The sequence below is a fragment of the Protopterus annectens genome, chromosome 10.part0 (genome assembly GCF_019279795.1).
Source record: "Protopterus annectens isolate FY-2018-M chromosome 10.part0, PAN1.0, whole genome shotgun sequence".
Lineage (NCBI taxonomy): Eukaryota > Metazoa > Chordata > Ceratodontiformes > Protopteridae > Protopterus > Protopterus annectens.
In genome coordinates, this window is record NC_056744.1 from 1,830,890,710 (window position 1) to 1,830,916,742 (window position 26,033).

Sequence of the window (26,033 nt, forward strand, 5' to 3'; positions counted from 1 at the left end):
CTGTTGTTGCATAGACCATTTTATTAATTATTGAACCTGTTTAAAAATATCAGGAAACATTAAGTTGGTTATCTATTCATATACATATATATATATATTTTTTAAATTGGGAATAAATATACTAATATTTCAAACTTATATATATAGTAAGGTGTTGGATTCAAACTTGTACATAGAGATATTATTGTCATAAATTTTTGAATAAGGTTAATTTTTAAACTTGATTTTAGGATCTTATATGCTAAAACTGTGAAATTTGATTTGCATAAAACTAATTGTCCTTAATTGTTTAATGAATTAATTATTTATGTGATTATATAAAACTAGTATCATAAGTTTGTAACTTTGTCTGAAGAAGTGCAGAAAGTGTCTGCATGAAAGCGCTTACGATACAAAGTAAAAGATTTTTTGTGTAAACGTACGTTTGGACTGCATTTGTTACTGTTTTTTTCGTTTTAAAAAGTAAATACCATTGCCATAAGATATGGCCCAAAAAGAGGATAGGTGGAAAGGATAGAAAAGTCAGGGGAGCTAGAGGGAGGGTAACTAGGACTGCAACACACTGCACAACACTACACTCGAACATCTACACTTATGGTAGGTGTAGGTGTACGTTCTTCATGTTTCACTGTTGCAGTCATCACACTTGGGTTGATTCCCAAAGCTGAGGAAGGGTGGAAGCAGTCAAGAAGTATTGTGGCTGGCTAGTAGGCCTTGTAAGACTGCTGTGGCAAATCCAGCTCTGGATTTAGAAAACAATAGGCAAGTGATCACGCTTGGTGAAGGTGTATACAGAACTCCAGATTGCAGCTTCCAGGATGTCCCTGGTAGGGACTCCCTTGAGGAATGCTGTAGAGGTTGAGGTAGCCCCTAGTGGAATGAGTTCTGATCCCCTGTGGGGTAGGTTTTCCACGGTGTTTATAACAGAAATGGATGCAATGTGCTATCCATTTGGAAATGCTTTGCTTTGAAATGGCCTTGCCCTCTGCCCCTGTAGCGAAGCTGACTAGCAGCTGGTCAAATTTTCTGAAAGGTTTAGTTCTGTCAAGGTAGAACCTGAGCTGTCTGTTTACATCCAAGGAGTGCAGAACCCTTTCTCCTTTATTCTGAGGATTAGGAAAAAGGTTGGTAAATGGATGGATTGTTTTAAAGCAACACTGGATACCACCTTGGGATAAATGATGGGTTAGTCCTGTGGGGAAACCCTGTCCACATGGAAAATAATGAAGGGTTCCACAGCCATTAGTGCCTGTAACTCAGACACACTTCTTGCTGAAGTGATGGCCAGAAGTAAGGCTGTTTTCCATGAGAGGAATTTTAACTGTTCTGTAGCAGCAGGCTCAAAATTGGGATGCGTGAGCTTCTCTAGTACAAAGTTAAGGTCCTAGGCAGGGGTGGGAGCTCTCCCCAGGGGTCTTAATTTGTTAGCTCCTCTCAGGAACTGTTTGATGAGAGGGTGAGAAAATAGAGGTGGCTCAGTACTGTAGTGAGCTGAGATGGCAGAGGCATGAATTTTAATTGATGAGAAGGATAGGCCTTTGTGGAGTAGCTCTGCTAGGTAATCTAGGATTTGAGGTAAGGTGGTCACAGCTGTGTCCTTTCCTTGAGACTGGCTCCAAGAGCAATATCTTTTCCACTTTTCTGAATAGGATTTCCTAGTACTAGGCCTTCTGGCATCAAAGATGACATCCATCACCTGTTTGCTGAGGGTTACTAGTGGTGTACTCAGGGGATAAGCCAGGCTGCAAGGTTCAGGGTTTGCAGCTGTGGATGCAAAATCTGTCCCTCCTGCTGGGACAGCAGAGAGGGGGTCTGATGTAGGTACCAGGGTGGCACTGCTGTTACACTGCGTAGGAGTGGGTACCAGTGCTGGCGTGGCCAGTCTGGGGCAATAAGAATTGTCCTTGGCCTGTCCTGTTTGATCTTGAGTAGTACTTCTGAGAAGAGGGGCAGAAGGAGAAAAGCATACATTGAGAGGTTTTCCCATGTGTGGGCTGTGGAGATTTTTGGTGCAAAATTTGCTCAATTGATGGTTTTGGGGGGAGGTAGAGGTCCACCTGTGGATTAGAAGTTTGAATGAGTTTGGTTCCAGCTTCCACTTGTGTGGGTCCAGTAGAAGATTTCTGCTTATGTCATCTACCAGTGAATTTTGTTTGCCTGGCAGAAATCGAGCTTGCAGGTGCACTTAGTTGCTCAGGGTTGTGTTCCACAGGGCCATGGCTAACCTGCAGAGAGGGTAGGAATGAGTTCCCCCCTGCTTGTTTATGTACCACATAACTGTGGTGCTGTCTCTCTATCAGTTGCTGTCCTGGAAGGATAAGGTATTTGAAGGCTGTCCGAGCATTCTGTACAGCTAACATTTCTTTTTGATTGATATGCAGGGGAATTTGTTCAGGCCTCCATTTGCCTTGAATGCATTTACCTGCCATGTGAGCCCCCCACGCATAGCCTAATGTGTCTGTTGTCAGGGTTTGGACAGCAAGGGGTTGAGTGAAAGGAAGTCCCTTGTTGTGGTTGCATGCCTCTGCCCACCAAAGGAACTCTGCCCTTATACAAGGAATGATAGGAATCAGTGTTTCCAGATCCTGAGAATGTTGACTCCAGAGACTTTTTAAGTACCACTGAAATTTCCTCATATGCAGTCTTACATATGGAAATAGTAGAATGCATGAGGCCATGAACCCTAGGGCTTGCAGTATTTTTCTTGCAGATAGCTGGGTTTTGGTGCCCATTAGTTTGAAGTAGTTTGTCAAAGAAGCCTCTTATTCTGGAGTGAGGAATGCCATCTGGGAAGTTGTGTTCAAGCTTGTTCCCAGGAATACAATCTTTTGGTTGGGCACCAGTTGTGGTTTCTTTTCGTTGATGGTGTACCCCAGAGAAGTTAGAAGTCTCTTTACAAATGCCAGGTGCTGAACTAGCAATTCCTGACTGTCCGCCTGAATCAGGCAATCGTCCAAGTATGGGTAAATTTGAATATTTCTCTGCCTGCAGTATGCAATGGCTGGAGCCAGTAAATAAGCCAAAGGGAAGTGCAGAGAACTGATAGTGCATAGAGCTTTTAAGTCTAGGGTGACTAGCCAGGCGTCCTTGGTTAGCATAGGAAGAAACTGTTGCAGAGTCAACATTTTGAATTTTGGGACCACCAGGAAGGTGTTGAGAATTGACAGATCTAGGATAGGGTGCCAAGAACCCTCTTTTGTGGGCACCAGGAATAGTCTGGAGTAGAAACCCTGCCCCCTTTGCTCTATAGGTACAGGTTGAATAGTCCTGATACTGAGAAGAGAAAGTACTTGCTTTTGAGCCTCTGCCCACTGGCTTGGAGGAAGGTCCGGCACCCCGTTTGGGGTTGGCAGTGAGTGAAAGTATAATCTGTATCCCTGGGATACAATGCTTAGGACACATTGGTCCTGGGTAATGGGCATCCCATTTTTCAGCATGCAGGGCGAGTTTTCCTTCTAGGGGTGCAAGCACTTGGTCATGACTGGGAAGAATGATAGACAAGTCATTGTGAACATTTTCCATAAGGGGGTGGCTTACCACTCCCTGTTTTAGAGGAGGGAGCACTCCATTGTTTAGATCTCTGCATACCCTGAGACTGTAGTCTTGGTGGTCTGTTTCCCCTGGGTTTGGACTGAGAAGGCCGGGGAGTGATTGGAAAGGACCAGTTTTTAGAAGGCCAATGCCTACTGAATCTAGGTGGCTGCACCTGTAAAAAAAAATCTTTAACAGTTTGCATAGATTTAGCTTTTTCCTCTATTTTTTTAAGAACTTCTGCTTTTGTGCCAAACAACTTTTCCTGGTTTAATGGAGCATCTAGTAATTTTGCTTTGACATGGTCTGACAAGATTTGCTCCTTTAGCCAAGCATGCCTTCTCAGTACAGACCAGTGACAGCTGCCCTGCAAGATGCTTCTAAGGCATAAAAAACACACTGTATGTTTACTAACGTGGTTTGCAGAATGCATTAACTGTGGTAAATCTTTATTTTCTGTACAATCTGGAATCAACATTTTTTTGTTTAATTAGTTCCGTAATATGCTGCTGGTACTTCAACATGTGAAACTGGCAATTCAAAGCCCTGATGGCAAGAGTTGTAGAGGTACATACCTTCTTACCCAATCTGTCTAAAGCTCTAGAATCCCTGTCTGAAGGGGTAGGGTTTTTGGCTGTAATAGCCTTAATGCTCTTAGGGTCCCTGGGAAATAGTGAAATTTGTGAGAGTCGGGTACTCTGTAGTACCTGTCAGGCTTTCTGGGAGCTGGTGGTAAAGTATCAGGAGTAAGACTGGATTATATGAAGACATCATCTAAAATGTCCAGGACAGGGGGTACAGCTAGAGGCCTGTGCTGAGGCAAGTCTAAAAATTCTCTGAGTCTCTTTTTGGACTGAGGATAGTCCTGGCATTCCCAATGGAAATGCTCTCTTAAAGTATGCAAGATTTCACCAAAAGAAAAGTCCTCTGGAGGGGAGGCAGAGGGAATGGAATCCTCTGCCTCTGAATCCTCATAGGTAGATAAGGGTATGTCCTGGTAATCAGAGGGATGAGAGTCACTGGATTCATGGTCTGTAGAAACAGAAGGAAAATCACTTCTTTGTCTTTTAGAGGGGGAAGGATGGCTTCCCCTAATTAAAGTTATAAGGTCTTCAGCCATTCTAAGCATTTGTTTCTGTGGTAAGGGAGACTGAGCATGAGCTTTGGTCATCGGTTTTCGAAGCGTAGTGCAAACTCTGGGCCACAGAAACTCGGTATTTTTAGTCAAAAACAAAGCTGTCGGCTTAATGTGAACATTGGAAGGTCAGAATACACCCTCAGAAGCCCGTGCCTACACAGTGGCTCCAGACCCATCCAAGGTAGAGACATCCGCAGGTTCCATAGTCGAAGAAGCATCTCGCGGCATACTGGACTTCGAATTGGTCTCAGCAGAGGCCTGAAAATCTGTAGAAGGGGGTATCAGAGGCTGTGAAAGCATCTCACTGAGTACCGGCGAACTGGCGACTAGCTTAACGGAAGCGTCGTTGGCAGTTTTGGACCTATGTCGTCTGTCTCTGTCTTTATTCTTATGTTTTTTCGGAAGATTGACAGTCGGATGGCTTATGGAAGCCATTTCGAAAAACGGAGAATGTGAGGGAAATAATTTAGCAACAAAGACAGCCCGACGACGAATAGTTCGGGCATTAAACAAGGCACAAAACCTACTGTGAGGTACGTCGTGGTCCGGGCCTAAACAGATGACATGGTAAGAATGGAAATCTCTGTGAGGTATTTGCTTTCCACATGCAAGACAATTGTTAACTTTTTCTGACATCGGTTAGAGCAAGAAAAAAGAATCCCTAACGGGGTACATAGCTTTAGAAGACTTCAGGTTTGAAACTCGAAAAACAAAAATTTCAGGTAGCGGCCAACCAGCACTTGCGAACTGCTTCTGCTTCAGGCTCCCACATGGCAAGAAAAGCTGATGTAATGGCATTGGCTGCATGTTTTATACCCCTGATGACCTGACATCATGGAAGCGGCGACAGCATCTGACGCAGAAATCCCAAGACTCTGGTATTCGGGCCGACTGATGGCTACCTGCAGACAGATAACTCAAGTGTGATGACTGCAACAGTGAAACACGAGCATCATCTAGGATATCCTAACTCCAGGGCAAACCTCTGTCTGTTGGGGTTACAGACAGAGCTAACACAAAGTCAGACAGCCTGAAGCCAGACCTAAAATCTGGTAGGGCATTTAGAGCATGGACATCATTGAAGGCACTGAAACTAGCCTAACCATTAAGTGAAGCAACAATGCAAGTAACTATCTTGAATACAGGACAAGCTTACCATAATGTTGCCCATCAGCATTGGAATTCCTGGTGTAAACTGACAAAAGGAGTCAAAGACAGCAGAATCCAGGAAAGACCTGAGAAAAGCTCACGTGATTAATGCCACCAATGGTAAGCCGCGGCGGCAGATGCCATACTGCAGTTGCTAAAGGCATTAGTGCGGAAAGGTGGTGGGGGGATGCACAGTGGATTCTGTTCTCACCTCACAGCAAGAGGTTCCCCAATTCAATTCTCAGCTGGGGTGCCTTGTGTGTGAAGTCTGCATGTCCTCCCTGTGTTCACATGGATTTCCTCTAGGCACTCCGGTTTGCTCCCACATTCCAAAGACATGCAGTAGCTGGACTGGACAATCTAAATTGGCCATAGGTGTAAATGTCTGTGCAAGTATGGTGTGGAAGAACTACTGTGGCAGGGCTAGCCACCTGGTGGTGTAAACCTTAGCTCTAGATGATGGTCACTGTTGAAGTGACAGCCTGACTCCATGTGGAAAAAATGGGAAAAGGGTTGTGGATGGATGGGTGGTGGTGAGGTTGCCACAATGCAACAGGTAACAAAACGGTGAGTGGTGATGAGAGGGCCATACTGCAAGAGGTAACATTGCCAACAGTGAATGATGGTAGTGGGTGTTGTACTGTAGTAGCCAATTCTATCAGTGGTGAGTGGTGTTGGTGGTCCATACTGTTCCATAATGTATTAAATATCACCAATGGTGAGAGGTGGTTATGGTGTGCCACACTGTACCACATGCCAATGGTAAATTGTGATGATAGTGCTCCATACCACAGTATGTCACTTATGGTGGGTGGTGGTATGGAGTTGCACACTGTTCCACAGTGCAGTATTTAATGTCACAGATGGCAAGTGGTGGTGAAGATGCTCCATTCTACAGTATTTGTGATGATGGTGTTCCATACCGCTGTATCTAACAACATCGATAATGAGTGGTGGAAATTATGTTCCATACTGCAGTATATGTCAGCCAATGGTGAACAGCAGTGTGGGGTGACGTACTGCATGAGTTAGTATCACTGATGGTAAATGCTGATGGTGGGAGATGTGCAGTATTGCAGCCAATAACATCAGTGGCATGTGGTGGTGGGTTATGTACTGCAGCCAGTCACATCAGCAGTGGGTTATGTACTGCAGCCAGTTACATCAGTGGTGGTGGGTTATGTACTGCAGCCAATCACATCAGTGGTGAGTGGTGGTGGGTTATGTACTGCAGCCAAGCACATCAGTGGCGAGTGGTGGTGGGTTATGTACTGCAGCCAATCACATCAGTGGCGAGTTGGTGGTGGTGGGTTATGTACTGCAGCCAATCACATCAGTGGCGAGTGGTGGTGGTGGGTTATGTACTGCAGCCAATCACATCAGTGGCGAGTGGTGGTGGGTTATGTACTGCAGCCAATCACATCAGTGGCGAGTGGTGGTGGTGGGTTATGTACTGCAGCCAATCACATCAGTGGCGAGTGGTGGTGGGTTATGTACTGCAGCCAATCACATCAGTGGCGAGTGGTGGTGGGTTATGTATTGCAGCCAGTACTGCCAAGAAGTGCGAGTTGTGGTGACGGACGTTGTACTGCAGTAGCCAATGCCAGTGATAGTGAATGGTGATGGTGTGTGAAGTGCGAGTTGTGGTGACAGACGTTGTACTGCAGTAGCCAATGCCAGTGATAGTGAATGGTGATGGTGTGTGAAGTGCGAGTTGTGGTGACGGACGTTGTACTGCAGTAGCCAATGCCAGTGATAATGAATGGTGATGGTGTGTGTGTGGGAGGAAGGTCATACTGCAGCCAACATCAGCAATGCTGAGTAGCAGTGGAACATGGAGTACTGCAGCAAAGAGTGGATCATAACCACTGTGGACTAAAAGTGTTTGTGAAAGGCTGCAACATGTACTAAGCAGAAGGGTAGACAGGGAAGGGAGACAGAACATGCCATATGGACTAACCGCTCTCAAGATGGCAGGGCAGTCAACACATCAAAAGGTTCCAGTTCCATAGTCTGAACCTGCATTGAAATAGGACTATAACCACTGTGGACTAAACGTGTAAACGAAAGGCTGCAATATGTACTAAGCAGAAGGGTAGACAAGAAAGTGAGACAGAACCTGCTATACGGACTAATTAAACTCAAGATGCAAAACACTCAACACATGAAAAGGTTCCAGCTCCATAGTCTGAATCTGCATTGAAATGGGAACATCCACATTAAGCACATGACCAGGCACCAATGCAGGAGAGGGATGTGCTTGGAACAAGGAACTACAGTGAGGCAGAGTGTCTTAATGTGTCAGTAAACTCCAATGCCCCAGCAGGAGCCTGGAAAGGATCCATTAAGGAAGTGGATAGCTTGACTTTGACTCTGTTCTCCCACCTGGCTTTGTAATTCTGATGTGCCTCATCTCCAGCTTTGTAATAGTTCACTAGAAGCATTACATTGACAACAAAAAGGGGCCTTGAGCTGCTGCATTATCATATTAAGAAGGGTATGGGAGAAACAGGTAGCTGAATTATGTTTGGGACCAAAACCAAGAAAGGCACTTACTTGGCCCATCTCCAATAAGAATCTGCTTACTGCAGCGACACTTTAGTGGAAGAATGAAAACCCAGGGGAAATGCAACATTTTAAAAGAAAAGGATTATCAAAATACAGAAAAAGGCACTTGAAGAATGGTAAGAGAAGAACTTAAGATCTGCTCTTCATAACAAACACAAAAGATCTCCAAGGGGAAGTTGGGGATTGCACAGATTCAGTTACTGTGCAACATAACTGTGGAGGCCTCAAAATGCTAGAGAACACAAAAGGAGCTAAGCAAAGGAACAAAGCCCACTGGTGAATTATATTGCTAGACAGGCATGGGAACAAGGTCTACAAGCGAATCACATAGGCAGATAAACACAGTAACAAGGCCCACTGGTGAATTACACTGCCAGATAAACACAGGAAAAGGACTACAGGTAAATCACACTGCCTGATAGGGTCTATATTATATCACTGAATGCTTTAAAAAGTGAATGCTGATTGATCGACCTAATTTAAGCGAAAGCTTACAATCTCGGAACTATCAGATCAGCGATTTTTTTCCCAGGGAAAAAATCGCTGATCCAAAACACATACACACAACACAAGCACACCAAACAAACAGAAATCCACACACATACGCTCAGATATGCTCAGAATTAGTCCAAAATGATACAAAAATCACTGAACCCACAGACATTGCCGACATACTGGCAGACAGGTTCAGTGCAAACTTCACCCCCCTCTCCCCCCTAAAGGAGAGATAACTATCCCAGCGGAGTATAGCCTCCCAGACATCTCAAATGCGCAGGTGAAAGCTGCTCTCTCTAAAGCTAAAAACACAGCATCAATGGGACCGGATGGTGTCCCCGGCTGTGTGCTACACGAGCTAAATGAGGAATTAAACCCGCACATAAGGCAGCTGTTTAATCTCAGCCTTACCACAGGATACGTGCCCAAGGAGTGGCGTACGGCAACTGTGGTCCCACTCCACAAAGGCGGTGCCTCACGGACCCTGGTAATTACGCCCCATAAGCTTAACAAGTCTAGTCTGCAAAGCTATGGAGAGGATCATAATGGAACTCATAAACAAAGATATAGGGACTTGCAGACATTGGACCCGACCCAGTTTGGCCGTCAAGGGAAGATCATGCCTTTTGAACTTGGTCGACTTCTTGAAACAGTCACCAAGGCCATTGATGAGGAAAGGCAGTCCATACAGCCTACCTTGACCTTGCAAAGGCTTTGACACAATACCCCACTTGGGTATTGTAGAAAAACTTACCAGCTTAAATGTAAACCCATATGTCACAAGATGGGTTGCAAACTGGCTTAAGGACAGAACCCACAGGGTTAGAGTTGCTGGCGCTATGTCAGACTCCAAGCCGGTCACAAGTGGGGTCCCACAGGGCTCGGTCCTTGGCCCCCTATTGTTCGGCATCTACTTCTCAGAAGTACAGGCCAACATGGGAGGACTTTGGCTGACAAAGTTTGCAGACGACTGCAAACTGGGCGCCATAGTGGAAAGTGCATCGGACACGGATATCCTTCAGAAGGGACTCACGGAAACAGATAGCTGGTGCCAGAGCCATGGCCTGAAGTTAAACGCCAAAAATGTATAGTCATACTCTTCGGGAAAAACAAGGTAACCCCAAGCTACCATATAGGTGGCAATCCACTAAGCACAGACGAGGTTATCAGGGACCTGGGGACCCAGGTTGACAGTGGCCTTTCTTTTGACACTCACATTGCTAAAGTGGTTAGAAAGACCTTCTACATTGCCCACCTGATCATGAAGGGATTCACATCCAGATCTAGTGAGGTCATTGTTCCCCTGTACTCTTCACTTATCAGACCAATGATCGAGTACAATGCCCCATTCGGGATGCATCTCACCCGACATCTGCAGCAATTGGAGAGACCCCAAAAGTTCCTCACCAAAAGGATAAAGGGACTCCAAAATCTGTCATATGCTGCCAGATTGAAGAAACTCCAGCTCTATTCAGTCGTATACCGTCTGCTCAGAGGTGACATGTGCCTGACATACAAGGCCATGTCCAACCCGGAATTAATGGACATGCTCCACCTCAAAAAATCCAAATCCACCAAAACCACTAGAGCAAGCGACTTAAACCTTAGCACGGATATAAATAGGACGTGCTGGAGGGATAGATTTATCACTCAGGGACTCCCTATGCTGTGGAATAAAATCCTGGTCCATGTGAGGCAGAGCACCTCGTTGGCTCTGTTCAAGAGAAATCTTGACCTGTGGATGGGAGATCGTAGGTTTACCCCGGGAATCATCTCTGTGTCACTGCTGGACAGAGGCACAACAAACTAATGGGCACAGTATTTTTTTCATATAAGGGGTGGCGTAAGCCACAAAAATTTGGGCTAGGCTTATAAATGCCTTAGGGCAGATAGCCTAGTATAAACCTATGAACCTATACACCTAAAATCTGATACCTAACCCTACACTAAACTATGCACACACCACTAACTACCCACTTACCTTAACCCAAACCCTAACCCTAAGGTCCGTCACTATTGCACACTCACCTCACCCACTCCCTAACCCTAACTCACTTAAATCCGCCCTAACCCTCATGTCCACTCAATCGCACACACACCTAACCCGAGCCCTAACCCTAACTCACCTAAATCACCCTAACACTCACATCCACACAATCGCACACTTACCTGAATCTGACCGGTAACTTTCCACAATAACACTGAAAATACCGAAGCAACAGAAATGGACAACCAAATCCTTTCCCTAGGAAAAAATTTGAGTTTCTGCTGCTTCGATATTTTGCAGTTTCGCGAAAATAAGTTCGATCAATCAGCGTTCGCTTTTTTAAGTGTTCGCGGATATAATATAGACCCGCCTGATATGCTTAGGAACAAGGCCCACAGGTGAATCACACAGTCTGATAGGCTTAGGAACAAGGCCCACAGGTGAATCATACTGCCTGATAGATTTAGCAACAAGGCTCACAGGTGACTCACACTGCCTGACAGGCTTAGGAGCAAGGCCCACAGGTGAATCACACTGCCTGATAGGCTTAGAAACAAGGCCCACAGGTGAATTACACTGACAGGCTTAGGAACAAGGCCCACAGGTGAATCATACTGCCTGATAGACTTAGGAACAAGGCCCACAGGTGAATCACACTCCCTGATAGATTTAGGAACAAGGCTCACAGGTTACTCACACTGCCTGACATGCTTAGGAACAAGGCCTTCTGGTGAATCACACTGCCAAACAGGCAGGGGAACAAGGCCTACAGGTAAATCATACCGCCAGATAATCACAAGAAAGTACAGTTGTTTAAGCTGAACTTAGCATAGCAGTAAACATTTGAATGATCACTGCTGCAGTAGCCTTAGGTATATGGGGGTTATATCCTACCAAGGATGTAACAACTGGCCAGCTTCCAAAGCTTCAGGGCACTTTCTACACACACAATTTATTTATTTATTTTATTTTATTTTACATTTGTTGACCGGGCTAGTCTAGCTGGATACATGTCCTTTTTCAGTAGAGGCCCGGGGAGAAAAGCTCCAGAAGAAAAGAAGGTACATATCATATACAAGCAGAAGTAGATATTATACATAGTATAGTCAGAAAAAAAGAAGGTGCATATCATATACAAGCAAAAGTAAGTATTATACACATAAAGACATACAAACAATTGGCTATACATTCTGTTGACTACAGGTGCAAGCAAGCGTAAATATTATTTACATAAAGACATAAAAACAAATTGGCTTTAATTCCATTCAGAAACAGGTGGAGGCTTTTGTAGTTAATCTAAGAAGGTTACAATGTGCTTCCTTCTGGGAAAGAGGATGATTTTAGGATGGGAAGAGGCTAGGAGGTGTTGGACGTTTGGTGTTAGTCTGGTTTTGTACAGGGGCATAGCCAGTGGGACTTAAGGAATTCTTTGAGGTGATTTTTGAATTGATTTAGAGAGGTCAAGAGTCTTAGTTTGTTTGGGAGGGAGTTCCAGAGTTTTCCAATGGAATTGGCATAGAGAGCGTCACCTCCCGAGTTGTTAGATTTAATGGTTTGCACTTGGAGGCTTTTAGATGATCTGAGGCAAGTGAGGTTGGAGTAGGGGGTAAGTATTTTGCTCAATGAGGGGGTTTTGTCTGGTTGGTTCATTATTTTAAATGCCTCAGCAAGTTGGTTGAGTTTGAGTATATTGGGCAATTCTAACCAGTTGAGTGATTTTAGGTTTAGGCAGTAGTGGGTTTGATAAGGCATTCCCGTTATAAATCTGGCTATATGGTTATAGGCTATAGAAAGTTTATTGAGCTCACTCTTGTTGAGAAATGAGAGTATCGGGGAGGCATATAGAAGGGTGGAAAGGAGATGGGTGCGTGCGATAGTTAGTTTGGTGTGTGGGGTTAAGAAGTTCTTTATTCTATACATGGACCCGAGTTTCTTGTTTACAGACTTGATGGTCAGGCTGACGTGTATCAAATTTTAGTTTGTGGTCAATGGTCACACCTAGTAGTTTGGTGTTGGAGTCCGGTTCAATAATGGTACCATTGGTAGAAGACACTTGGAAGGTTGGGTTGTTGACATTTAGCGGTTCTTTTCCTTGGGAGGTAGTTACAGTGGGGAAAAATAATAGTAACTTGGTTTTAGTAGGATTAAGTAAGAGTTTTAATTCGGAGAACCATTTTTCTACTATAGTAAAACATTTCTGGGTTGTGGCTTGGAGTTTGGTGAGAGAGACGTCAGAGCAGATCAGGGTGGAGTCGTCTGCATATTGAATGCAGGTGGCTTTGGGTATGACTGAGTGAAGATCATTAATAAAGACCGAAAAGAGAAGGGGACCAAGTATAGAGCCCTGGGGAACACCTATATTATTGGGGAGTAAGTCCGATAGCCTGCTTTGCCACTGAACAGCTTGTTTTCTTCCAGAGAGGTAAGCTTTAAACCAACTTATGGTTTAATTGTTAAGCTGTAGGGTTTCCAGGGTATGGAGCAGCTGCTGGTGATTGACCATATCGAAGGCTTTCGATAGGTCAAGAAAGAGAGCAGAGGATATTAATTTATTGTTATGTTGTTGTTGACTGAGTCAACAAAGGAGAGAAGAGCAGTGGTTGTGCTATGATGGGGACGAAAACCATGCTGGGTATTAGACAAGAGGCTGTTAAGGGTAAGGTGGTTTATGAGTTGTTTGTGAACACATCGTTCCATAATTTTGGCTAGTGGAGACAGAATTGCTATGGGTCTGTAGTTAGATGTGTCTGTGGAGGTCCCGCCTTTGTGGAGAGGGATGATATAAGAGACTTTCCATATGGAGGGAATGGTAGCTTCAGTTATGGTTCTGTTGATTAAGATTGATACGGGATATTCTATGACATCAGACGCTATTTGTAAGTATTCGGCTGGGAGTTGGTCAACTGCTAGGGTTGTTGGTTTTAGTTTTTTCAAAAGTTTACGAATATAGGAGGTAGATGTTGGTTGTAGGTTAAAGGAGGGATGGGCAGGGTCTTTAGTTAAGGTTACAGGTGAGGGAGCTGAGGTGAGCTGACTGGCAAGGGACTGAATGGTCTCGGTAAAAAAAAGAGTTAAAGGCATTGGCTATTACTTCTGGATTTTGTCCTATGTATTTCTCAGGGGTGGGGGTGGTAGATTTGCCTGGATGAAGGAGGTTATTAAATCCAGCCCAAAATTTCTTAGGGTTATGCTGATGTTTATCCTGGAGGTGACAGAAATATTTTTTGTCTGTAGTAATGGCTGCTTTTGTTGAGTTTCTAAGCTGTTGAAACTTGGTGCGATCTAAGGGAGTTTTAGTAGCTCTCCATTTGTTCCAGGCCTGGTCTCGGAGTTTAATTTTGGTTTTGGTATCTCTTGTTAGCCAAGGTGCAATGCGTTCCTTAGTCCTGATTAGTCGCTTTGGAGCATGGGAGTCAAGTATCTTGAGGAATGTATCATTAAAGTATGACACACTCTCATCTAGGGGCAGAGTTTTTAGGATCGACCAATTACAAGATTTGAGTTCAGCAAGAAATTTGTCTGGAACAAATTACTTCTTATTCCTGACCAGTCTAGTTGGGGTGGGGTTAGTAGGTGGACATTTATTTTTAATGATAAAGGTAATAAGGTGGTCACTAAGGTCATTGGGGAGGGTCCCTGTGGTATAGCTATTTGTGCCCTTATTAGTAAGAATCCAGTCAATGATACTGTCTTTTTGCTGAGCATTGCCAATTCTAGTGGGAGATAGAATATTTTGGGAGAAACCATGTAGGTTGATGGGGTGAGGATTTGTATGCTCAGAGCAGAGGAACCAGTCAATATTGACATCTCCTAGTATGATGGTTTCTTGCGGATAGTTGTTGGCAAACCAGATGAGAGTTAGCTCGAGGTTTTCTAAGTTCTTGCCTGGAGGTATATAAATTACTTACTACAAGATTGATACTTTTTTGGTTGTTTAGGCATAGCTTTAGGGCAATCAGTTCTAAGTTAGAGACTTTAGGAGGTTGGAGTGGGTTCCTTATGATGTTCAGTGAGTTCTTGAACATGATAGCTATACCCCCACCCTTTCTAGTTGTCCGATCAGCCCTAAGAATATTATATCCGGGTGGGATAATTTCTTCATCCTTAGTGCTCGGTTTTAGCCATGTTTCCGATAGGCACAGGATGTTGGGGGAATGGGTAGCTAGTAGAGCGTGTAGGCTATGCACCTTATTATTAATGCTTCTAAGATTAAGATGGAACATAAGGAGGGAGCCAGTAGGGTTTCTGGCGGATTTCAAGGAGCTGGAGCTTGGGACAGTGTTAGGACCTGGGTTGGGGTGGATATCGCCATCTTTTAGGATACATTTTTTCAGATGTTCTAGTAGTTTTTGGAGCTTAAATAGTAATTTAAGATCAGCTTTAGTTATGGTTGCTTTAGGGTTGCAGAGAATAAGATGTACTATCTTGGAGCCTGTGTTATTGGTAGGGTGGGGAGAGAGAGAGATAGGATTGGAGGGATGGTTTGAGTGTAGGGAGGTGTGACTCCTGGGGAGGTGAACTCCTGAGAGGGCTTGAGTTTCATATCTGGTTAATAGATATGGAGTGAGAAGGAGAATTACTATGATGGGGATAATAGAAAAAGAGTTTTTATCCATGGTATAGTGATAGGCTAATGGGTGTGAAGACTAGGATAATATCATTGATAGAATGGATGGGCAGGATTTGAGAGGGGGAGGTGATAGAGAGGAGAATAGAGAGAGGTAGATGGGGGGAGGACTAGGAGAGTAACCTTAGAATATAGAAAGTCAGAAAAGTGGGAGGGATATAGAAAGTCAAAAAAGTGGGAGGGAGAAGTGTCAGAGTGAGGGAGAGTTGTGATTGGTGGGTGGCAAGTGGGATGGACTGGGGGACTAGATAAATGTAGAGGTAGTGGGGGCGGGTGGGATAAGGGGGCAGGGTGGGGCGCGGAGCGAGCCCGAGCGAAGCGAGGGCGAAGCGGAGCGGGGATTACACCACAATACACCACAAGGAGTATCCCTGGGTCTTAAAGGTAACTGGTTATAGGTTTAACAGACAAATAATAGAAGTGAATGCTTGCTGTTTTACTGGACTTAAATCTTAGCAAAACAGATATTAAGCCTGATTGCTAGAGAAGGTACAGTCTGTTTCCTGCCAACGGAGCGCTTCCAGATTACACAGTTAAGCTAGGAAATATGAATTACCCTAAATTACTTTGGGTGTTACAGTTCTAATTTCAAGTTTTAGTCGCACGCTAGTCTGTGCATTCGCACATGGAGGGGGCTCTTCCGTTCAGCGATGGTAGCCTGGGTGCCACGCGGTGAGCAGTTGGCTTAGGGGCTATCTACGATAGGATAATGAGAGAGACAGTAGTTTAATATCCTGTATATGGGGTTATGAAGCTAGTGAGATTCAGACATTGTGAATTATTAGAGCCATATACAGAAGCAATCAGCGCTATTGTGAACATTAGCAAAGCACCTCTTTCAATATGAAACAGCACAGTAAACTTTGAATGCACTCCAGAATTACCTTATCTAAATCAGAGGGACTAACCAAATTATTGCTAGATGGTTCAATGAGAGACTAAGCAGTAGCTCACTATAAGTAAGCAGTGGTAACAGTAACAATAGTTTTAAAACTGTTCTTGGTTTTCACAGCTAACAGACATTCGAACAAATTTATATGAGTAGTAGTTGACTGGTGAATATCTTATGCATTATCATGGTATATTATACTGGCTAAAGCTACTTTGTTAATATACGCATTGACTGAGTAAGAAAACACACAAACTGTCAAACAGCTCAAACTGAGCTGACTAAAAAGAGAAGTTTGGGTGCAAAGCCCTTCATAGCTTTCCTGCCAGCAAAGAGAGGGATGCCGAGCTCTGAAAGGGCAATGCAAAGAGCAACAAAAATTAAACGTCCATATTCTGGCATAAAAAACACACCAAAAAAACAAGGGTGATGGAGGTAGGGAACAGCTACAGCAGCAGTGATCATATGAACATCTACTCTTATGGTAAAGTTAACATACACAACTGCTCTACATTCTTCTGATCTTAGCTATATGGGTAGATTATCTTAGCTAACTATATTTGGGAGGTGGAAAGAGAAGGGTCCAGGAGCCCCTGGAGAATGGTCTTAGCAAAGCTTGAACTGGACCTAGAGAAGGAATTAAGCTTACATTGCTGAAGTATGTACAGAGGACCAAGTATCAAGTTCTAGAATCCAACCCTTTCGAAAAAAATCATAGGTGAAGCCAAGGTCTTGGTACAATGGGCCTTGACCCTGTCTGGAATAGATCTGTCATGGTGAGTATAACAAAAGGTAATAGCATTAGACAACCATCTGGAAACGGTCTGCTTTGAAACAGCTTATTATTACAGAGTTAATTATATTACTTAAAGATGAAGCTGTGTGGGGAAGCTGAGTTTGGGTTTAGTAGATCACGTTCATGTGACTGGGTTTCACTGAAGTGAAATTGAACAAGATGCACCTTAACCATCTCAAATTTATATTGGTACTAGACACAGAACTGAATGCAATGCTTTGTGCAACCGAACAGATGACGGCTACAGCCACCACTTGTAAAATGCTTCTGTTACTCTGACAGTGTGGCCATAGCAGGGATCTGTTCTAACATAGCCACTTGAAAATATACATACAGTTGAACAATAAATACTAAATTTTATTTTCTCCTGATGCTGTTAACTGACATTCACCATAAACTGTGACAATGTAAACAGCCAGGCTGCAGAGTGTGCAATAGCAGATTTCTCTTGCTGATATCATGAAACTTATCTAATGAAGTTACATCTTAATGATGTGGCCTCTCTTAGGAATCCTCTGCAACATTCTTACTGTACAAACAGTACTTGAAAATTTACAGTTTGTGTCTCATAATAATGCTTAGAGCAATGAAGCATGCCAACTAAAACAGCAGACACATTCTGGTTAGAATACAAGGGACTGTATTGCAGATGTATGTTTTAACAATACCTTATCTTTGTAGCAGGTCCTAAACAATATTAACACACACAAATCAAAAAATGTAAACACTGTCCATTCAAAAAGGAAACAAACAAAAGGGAGGCAATTTCCCCTCCAACTTCCAGTGTCAGTGCATTAAATATAAGCCGACTTCTTGTGTACATTAATTACAGCAGGTTATATAACTTACATATTATATGTACATATATAAACTTGCACACTTCTCTGTTACACTAAAGTATAGAGTAGTAATAAAAAAATGTTAACAATAATTCCAGTTCTGTAACTTTGGGGGTAGGAAGTCAAAAAAAGCATGGAGTGCAAACACAGCAACTGTATAAATAAAATCATACCATCAAAACAAAAGTGTTTTTAATGAGTAAGAACCTGCAAGAAAAGTGCTTTCACAGAGTCTCTGTGCATAAAACTACCAAAAGTGAAGTGAAGACGATACCCTTTAGTCAAGACTGGCCTCTGCAGGAATGAGCAGTACAAATGTTGAGCGAGTTCCATACTTGCTGCTGCCAACACCTGAAAGGAAAATTAAATGAACTACATTTCTACCACTGAGTACACAGACTGGGCTCTATCTGCAGAGAGGAATTAAGGGACGAAAGCACCACATGGAAGGAGTGCTGGGTGGCAGAAACTAAACAGTGACTTTAAGAACCAGTCCCCCTCCCATCAAGACATTAATTTAGACGACAAAGTACAAATACTGGCCAAAAAACTCTTCACAGCTACTACTTACAGTTTCAGCAGAAAGCTTCCGATGACAAATATGTGAATAAAACAGACCAAGGTGAGATCCACGCTCACTATATTATGAGTTACTCTAGGCATTGAAGTAAAAGTGTGTGTGTGTGTGTGTGTGTGTGTGTGTGTGTGTCGGGGGGGACTGAAAGCACTGCTACTACAGGCCAAGTATTTCCTAGCAGACGTCATTGTAAGCAATGGAATAGAAATAGTGTGTGTGGGTGGGTGTTGGTGTTGCGAATGACCTGCCCCCCCCAGACTGTCCAGAAATCTTAACACCGATCCAGTAACCAGGAAATGATTTTACAAACTTTAGTATTCTGTTTGCCACAGCAAACAAAATGCCAGTCTGTAAAGTCACCTTTACTAGATGGCAGTTAGAAGGAAAAATAAAGACATTTTATCTCCTCCAGTGATCAGGAAATGTGTCCATTCATACCACAAAATGGTGGTGTGGCGAGGGGTGGGTGGAGCAGGCGAAGCAAAATGGCATAAAAAGACAAAAGCAATGGGGCACAGCAGAAAGGCATGGGTGGTGCAAGGCATGTGGCTTTTGTCCAGTTTGTTTTTGCCTCTTCCTAAGATGGCAACTGTAGTGTGTGCGCTTGTCTGTGGTGACCGAACATGGAGCGAACTCACAGCTAATGCACTCTGCAAAAGCACTGAATGTAGGTGGATATTAGGTAAAGGTTTCACAGTTATTGCTGTCCCAGTCTCTCCCAGCGGTATGGTAGGAGGTAATATAAGATTACTGACTGTGGGTGGGACAAACAGCTTTTCCAATCCCACTTGCACCCAGCAGGGGTCAATGCAGGTAATACTGTAAGTGTACTGACTGTGGGGAGAGCTCATAGCTACTTTGGTACTAGCCTGTGTCATCTGCAGAGGTCACTGAAAGCAATGGAGTACAACCACTGAGTGCTGGACAGCGATAAGGTACTGCAGAATCAGACGCTCTACTGGAGACTACTTTAGGGAGAAACGCTGTGTGTGTGTGTATATGAGCATGCGAGCACAAGTGTGTGTGCATGTACGCACACAAGTGCACATGTGTGTCTGCACGTGAGCGCACGTGTATGTGTGCGTGCTTGTGCTGGTTCGAAGCAGAAGCAGTTATAACAAACACTGGTCCTGCAGAAATCAGTAACTCCCTACCTTAAGGCACTCACTCTATGATGATCACCATACTTGGAAGGGGAACTACTACGGAAGCTGGAACTGGGAGGAGTTTGTTTTCTACGCTTGCTGCACCACTTGTCTGTACTACTAACAGCTGATCGAACGACAGATAAATGTCTTTTAACAAATGAAGTCAGATGCTTTAATTCTTGGCTTCAAATGAGCATCTCATTACCCATCGCAGAGCTGTTCCACATGTTTTGGTTCATAATTTCCCCCCAATGCCAGGGCAACTATACTTCCTCAGATACCTACCATCACTGTGGAAAAGGATATCGACAGAGTGCAGAACCCTAACAACCTGAAGAAACAAGACACAAACAAATGCTAGAGTTCACTTTTATGGATGATGGGCAATTCTTACTGGCTGCAAAATCCCCCAAAAGACCGAGATACTATAAGTGTCCTCCCTTCCCAAGAAAGAATGCTGGTGTCTGCCTTCCTCCTTACTGACTAAAGTCCTTCTCAAAACCTTTCCATCTATGCCCCCCTACCTAGACAATCAAATGAATAAGCCACCATATGGAACAGCACAATAATATAAATGATATACTGAAAGGCCATAAGAAGCTGTTATGACTTACTGTGAGCATCGTTCTTCACTGCTGTAACCTATGACCTGCTACTTGAAACATGCAGCGAACTTTGCCAGTAACACACAGAATACGGTACAGGTTGGGTTCTGATATGGGATTTCTTTAAAACCTCCACCAGACATAAAACAAGCACACTTGGACTGTGAAGCCCAAGGAGTTTATGAGCTTATTAAATGTTGATGTATAACACATACTGCCTATACACCATTTTATAAAACATATGGTGCAGAACACTTTGGAGATTTTATACAACCTAAAGCAAAACGTAACCTGCAAGGATGCTAGAAGCAGTTTATTACTGCTTTATCCAAGTTCAGTAATAAGTGGACAGGATGTGGAGGGTCAGTATCGGTCAGTGCTTATGTAAACCCATGTCACAGTCTGTACCAATAACGGTACTTATGCTCCTGATGTACAAAACTGTCTCCTGTCCCCATACCACTTACTATAGTGGCTACTTTCACCCACCCCTGACTTCTGTAACAATCTTCATCCTCACAAGTGGTGCTCTCCAGGAGTGACCGAGCTTCATCCTCACAAGTGGTGCTCTCCAGGAGTGACAGAGCTTCATCCTCACAAGTGGTGCTCTCCAGGAGTGACCGAGCTTCATTCCCACAAGTGGTGCTCTCCAGGAGTGACCGAGCTTCATCCTCACAAGTGGTGCTCTCCAGGGGTGACCGATCTTCATCCTCACAAATGGTGCTCTCCAGGGGTGACCAAGCTTCATCCTCACAAGTGGTGCTCTCCAAGGGTGGCCTCGGTCACTTCCAGCTTACTATATATTACTATTTTGTGTCTGTGAAGCCTTCTGCTATGGCCTTTATCAGACAGCTCTCATTCTTTTCACACCTGGAATGTACTGTGAAGCTCCTACCTTTGTAAACACCATAATGTGTAACAAAAGTTAACACGGGTAAGACAATCAAACTGAAACAATGCAGTAAAGTAATGTTAAAAAACAGCTAAACAATGGAAATGCAGCAATCAAATCCTTCGGCATACATAACACAAGAGATATAAACCACTGAGATCTGAGTAAGACAAAATATTAGGCACAGAGTTCACATACGACAAAACCATAAAGAAGTCTAGCAGAGTTATCAAACATATAATGACCTAAAAGGGTATCACCTTCTTTTTCTTGTTATCAGCTCCTTCAAACCTTTCGGCATACAGTTTGAACACAAAAGGATTCCAGGCATTTATTAAACTGAAAGAAAATGATCAAGACAAAAAAACACTCTGTGAAAGTTCTTGTCACAGTTCTTCTAACACTTGTAGTCCTGTATTTTGAGTGCTCTAAGGAGTGCAAGATGACAATTTCATCACAGGCTACACTGGGAGTGAGGTGCTGCTGGTAATATTTATAGTAATATATTAAGTTACTTCATACAATTCTGTGCTGAAGCAGGCATATTTATTAATGTATTATTAATTGTTAATCCTGGTGCTGGAACCATCTCTGTGGCATTGTGAGACACAAAGAACCACCCGTTGCTATCACTTGGGAGTATGATGCTCACATGCTGGAACCATCTCTGTGGAACTGAGAGACACAAAAAACCACAGAACCACCAGCTGCTACCACTTGGGAGTACGATGCTCACACACTGGAACCATCTCTGTGGCACTGTGAGATGCAAAGAACCACAGAAACACCAGCTGCTACCACTTGGGAGTACGATGCTCACACCAGCAGCACTCACACACATCTGAATCAGCTTTACATCTGTTTCTCTAACAGTTAGACATTCAGAACATTCTAGAAGGTCTAACACTTGTTGAACTTACTATTAGTCACACCTTAGGTTGAATGCAAAAGCTGGAAATAAATGCTTCATCAAGTAAGAACATGGATGCAGGAACACAAGTGGCACAGGACAAGCTAAAGTGCTTCTTGTGACAGGTATCCTAATCTCGCAGTGCCAGTCATGACCAATAAAATATACAAGCTGGACAATAACAGGTTAGTGATGGTCAAATCCCAGCAATCCAGTTGTTATCACGTGAGATCTTTCAAAGTCAGTGACTGTCCGGCCGACAGATGCCACTAGTAACCAACAAGAGCACACTAAGATGTTACCAAGTCAGTCATGGTTGGATTCTAGCTTGCACAGCAACCTGAGATATTAAAAAATCAGTAACTGTCAGGACTCAGGATTACTAGTCATGATCGATAATGGTAAAATGAAACATGATCGTCAAAAGTAAAACGGTTAAGAAATCACTGATGGTCAAGTCTCAGGATACCAGCTGTGGGGATAATCGCAAGCTTACATGACTTGACTACAGTTAGGCTATACAATGCCAAAGGTTCTTGGGAAAAGCAAACTGAACGGTTAGCAAATCCATGATGGTCAGGTTTCCAGGACATCAGCAGTGATCAACAACAGTGAGGTGACATTATCGAATCACTGAAAGTCACAGCCAAAAATGACAATATTGACTGAGAAAAACAAAGTGAAATGTTAGCAAATTCATGATGGTGAGCTCCCAGTATACCAACACTGCTGAAAAATGGAAAACTCAGATGTTAGTAATTCCCAAACGGTTAGGGGTAGGAATGACCAGTCATTTGAGACTGAAGGAGGCAAGCTGCATCGTTAATGATCGGGTAAGATATCAGCAAATGTTGCTATAAACAAAACCCAAGGATACCTACTAATACCAGGACATACTTCAGGAAAGCAGGTAATATAAAAAAAGTTCTATAATGTCAACATAAGATTAACAAGCAAAACAAAAACATTCTTCCAGTCACAGAGAGAAGTCATCAGACACAGAAATTAACTAAAGTCATTACTGCATAGGTCACAAAGTGCTGGAAGAAGACAGCCATAAGCTAAGATTTACGATGGAATCGCTCACTGACTCATGTTTCAGAACAAGGTGCTTGGACACAGTTAAACCCATAACAGTCATAATCTGAAGTTAAACAAATGATGCAAGAAAAAGATTTAAATAGTGGTCAATCACTGATCCCAGCTTCATTCAGGATGACAGCATGTGATGAACATAGGTAGGTATGCAGCGATTTAATGACTCTTCCACAAATTCACTGTTTTTGCTGGCAAAAACACCACAACACATCTCACTTCAGTTCAAGTATAGTTTACAAAACTGGAACTTCCGGGTTGTTCTTTTTATGGAAAATACTTTCCTAAACACTTAATGCTCTGTCTGTCTGAAAATTTATCTAGCAACACTGCTTATTCAAAACACTGTCTCAGAATGCTCTATCCTGCTGTCAGTGGAATGGTGGTTATATTACCAGGAAACAATAATTTTCAATGCAAGAAAAGATGCACGTCTTTGGTAAAATAACGGGATGTCCTTACATTTATTGTTTGGAGGAATGTTAAGAGTTCTGTCCTACAATAACTAAACTCTTGTATCAGTTTGCATGACGCTGGGAAACCAGCTTGAAATTGGTCTTGACTGGCTCCTAGCACATATGTTAAGACAATGATTTTGAGGACTGGAAATGATGGATTCCCACTTGCGTCACTCAGCAATGCCTCATTAACAAAGTCATGACTTGGAAATAGTTGTGGTCACTGCTGGTCATTCTTAAACAAGACAATACTACCATGCGGAGTAAAGGACAGACCAGAGGTAACGTAACTGGTATAGAAACACAGTATACCTTCAAGGTCTGCAAATGCCACAGCAGCTGCTGGTCAGACTCAGACATTCATTAATATCACTGCTTGCAAAGCCTTAGGACATGGCAATGACAGAAGCATGCCATGCAGTGTCTGAGGACAGATGACACGTTCCAGGATGATGGCCAGTGTCGACACTCTGAAGACCCAGTCACCACCACTGTCCACAGCAGCTGCCTGGTTCCATGTCACAAATTGTCTGGCTAAATACTAGCATGACCAGAGTAAAAAAACAGTTTAAAAAAAAAAAAAAAAAAAAAAAGGACCCAGGAAGTACCTTATTGCATTTTGAGGGCCTTTGTCAGAGGAAAGTGGCCTGCAACTCGCCTGCACTGCTTAGATTACTGGAAGGACTGTTGACATTCTGGGCATCAGTGGATTTTTGTGCTAATGTAGTTGCTGGCACTTTCTCTGCACATCCTTTGGTACCATTCACTCCATCTGCTTTTGCTTCACCCTTCTGAGAGGGCTTATCCTTTGAACTCTCTGTAGTTTCAGGCTGGTCCTTTTGCTTGGACCTCTTCTCCTTTTTAAGCTTCGTTTCCTCCTTGTTTTTCTCTTTCTGTATCTTTCTGTCCTTCTCCTTCTCCAGTTTTAACTGCTTTTCTCTCTCTTTCTGTTCTTTCTCCTTCTCCAGTTTGAACTGCTTCTCTCTCTCTTTCATCTCCCTGGCACGCTGCTTTTCTAGTTCTTTTTCCTTCTTTTTGTCATCTTTGTTCTTCTTTGGCTCACCAAGAGGGGTGATGTTGGCTGTTGGAGAGGGTAGAGAGGGACGCAGACCCTCTGACACGACCTGGACAGTCAGTTCTGGAGGTTCATGGGAAGTCTTACTGACACTAGCTGAAGGAATGCTAACATCCTTTTCTGCTCTGTCCTTTTTCTGCTCATGCCTGCCAGGCTCTACATCCTCTCTCCTTTCTTCCTTGGTGGGTTTGGTTACACTGTTAGTACTTGGGTTAACGGGGGAGTAATTGAGTGGATGTTCTTCTATGCTGGCCACCAGAGGCACAGGGATGAAGATCTTCTGGTCACGAAGCATTCTTGATTTGTCCTTCTTGTCATCCTTGAACCTTTTCAGGCTAGTGATACTAAGAAAACTTGCACTTGAAGACAATGGGGGATTCATACGATGTTTCTCTTCATTGACTGCTCGACAGCCATACAGCCGACGTGAGGGCTTGTGCTGAAGCTCACCACGGCTCTCCTCCCATTTCTTCCTCTGGATTCCACTCTCTCGTTCAATTAAAGCTTCGGTTACTGGTAGGTTGATCACCTAGGAGATAAAAATGAAATGTTTAGTGAACAGAGAACCTTACACTGTGCTTGTCTAAACATTTACAGACTGCATTACTGTAGCTGCAGACAATGTCTGTTTGTAAGGCAAAAAGTATTACCTATCAAACAATACTAGCAGTTATGATTACACAATCCAAGACAACAGTTACTTTTCTGCAAACTAACGGGTACGGCTTATTCACTTTACAAAAACTGAAGATCAAGTGTCCCGCTGTTCAAAGCCGCTCTGGTGGAGTAGAGGGATAAAGCCAAACTACATCCCAGCTGATCCAGGTTTGATTAGTGGCTTGGGCAACTGCAGGAACAGCAAGGTGGGAGGATGTTCACTAAGCATGGTCCAAGGAGAGGAACTGACTTTGTATGTAAACTATAAGCCTAGTGGGTGGGAAAAGAGAAGTGGGTAGGTCATTACAAGACAGAATCACAGATGAACCAAGCCCCAGGACACCTTCAGGATCTATAACCGGCCCCAACAAAAACAGACCAAGTCCGGGGTAGGGGTTGGGGCTGCGGGGGTTGGACAGAAGCATTGGGTACCGGGACTCAGTCAGTAACAATGAGGTACGAGGGGACCAGGAAAAAAAAAAGTCTCTCTGTTCAGATAAAAATCATGGAGACAAAGATTAAATAGTTGGTAACAGCCAGCGACAGAGTGATAGCACACACACACACACACACACACAAAAAGTATAAGCATTAATA

At 43.4% G+C, this 26,033-nt stretch overlaps 2 protein-coding genes across 2 annotated transcripts in view; both read right to left on the reverse strand.

Moving 5' to 3' along the window:
* Positions 1-26,033, reverse strand: part of CD2BP2 (CD2 cytoplasmic tail binding protein 2) — a 1,650,073-nt gene that overhangs the window by 1,493,444 nt on the left and 130,596 nt on the right. The window lies entirely within an intron of this gene.
* The window catches only part of TBC1D10B (TBC1 domain family member 10B), a 68,639-nt gene continuing 60,409 nt past the window's right edge, over positions 17,804-26,033 (reverse strand). The window contains exon 3 of the mRNA XM_044087090.1: positions 17,804-25,308. Coding sequence (XP_043943025.1) covers positions 24,337-25,308 — 972 coding nt within the window. The 3' untranslated portion in view covers positions 17,804-24,336. The remainder of the gene's footprint in view (positions 25,309-26,033) is intronic.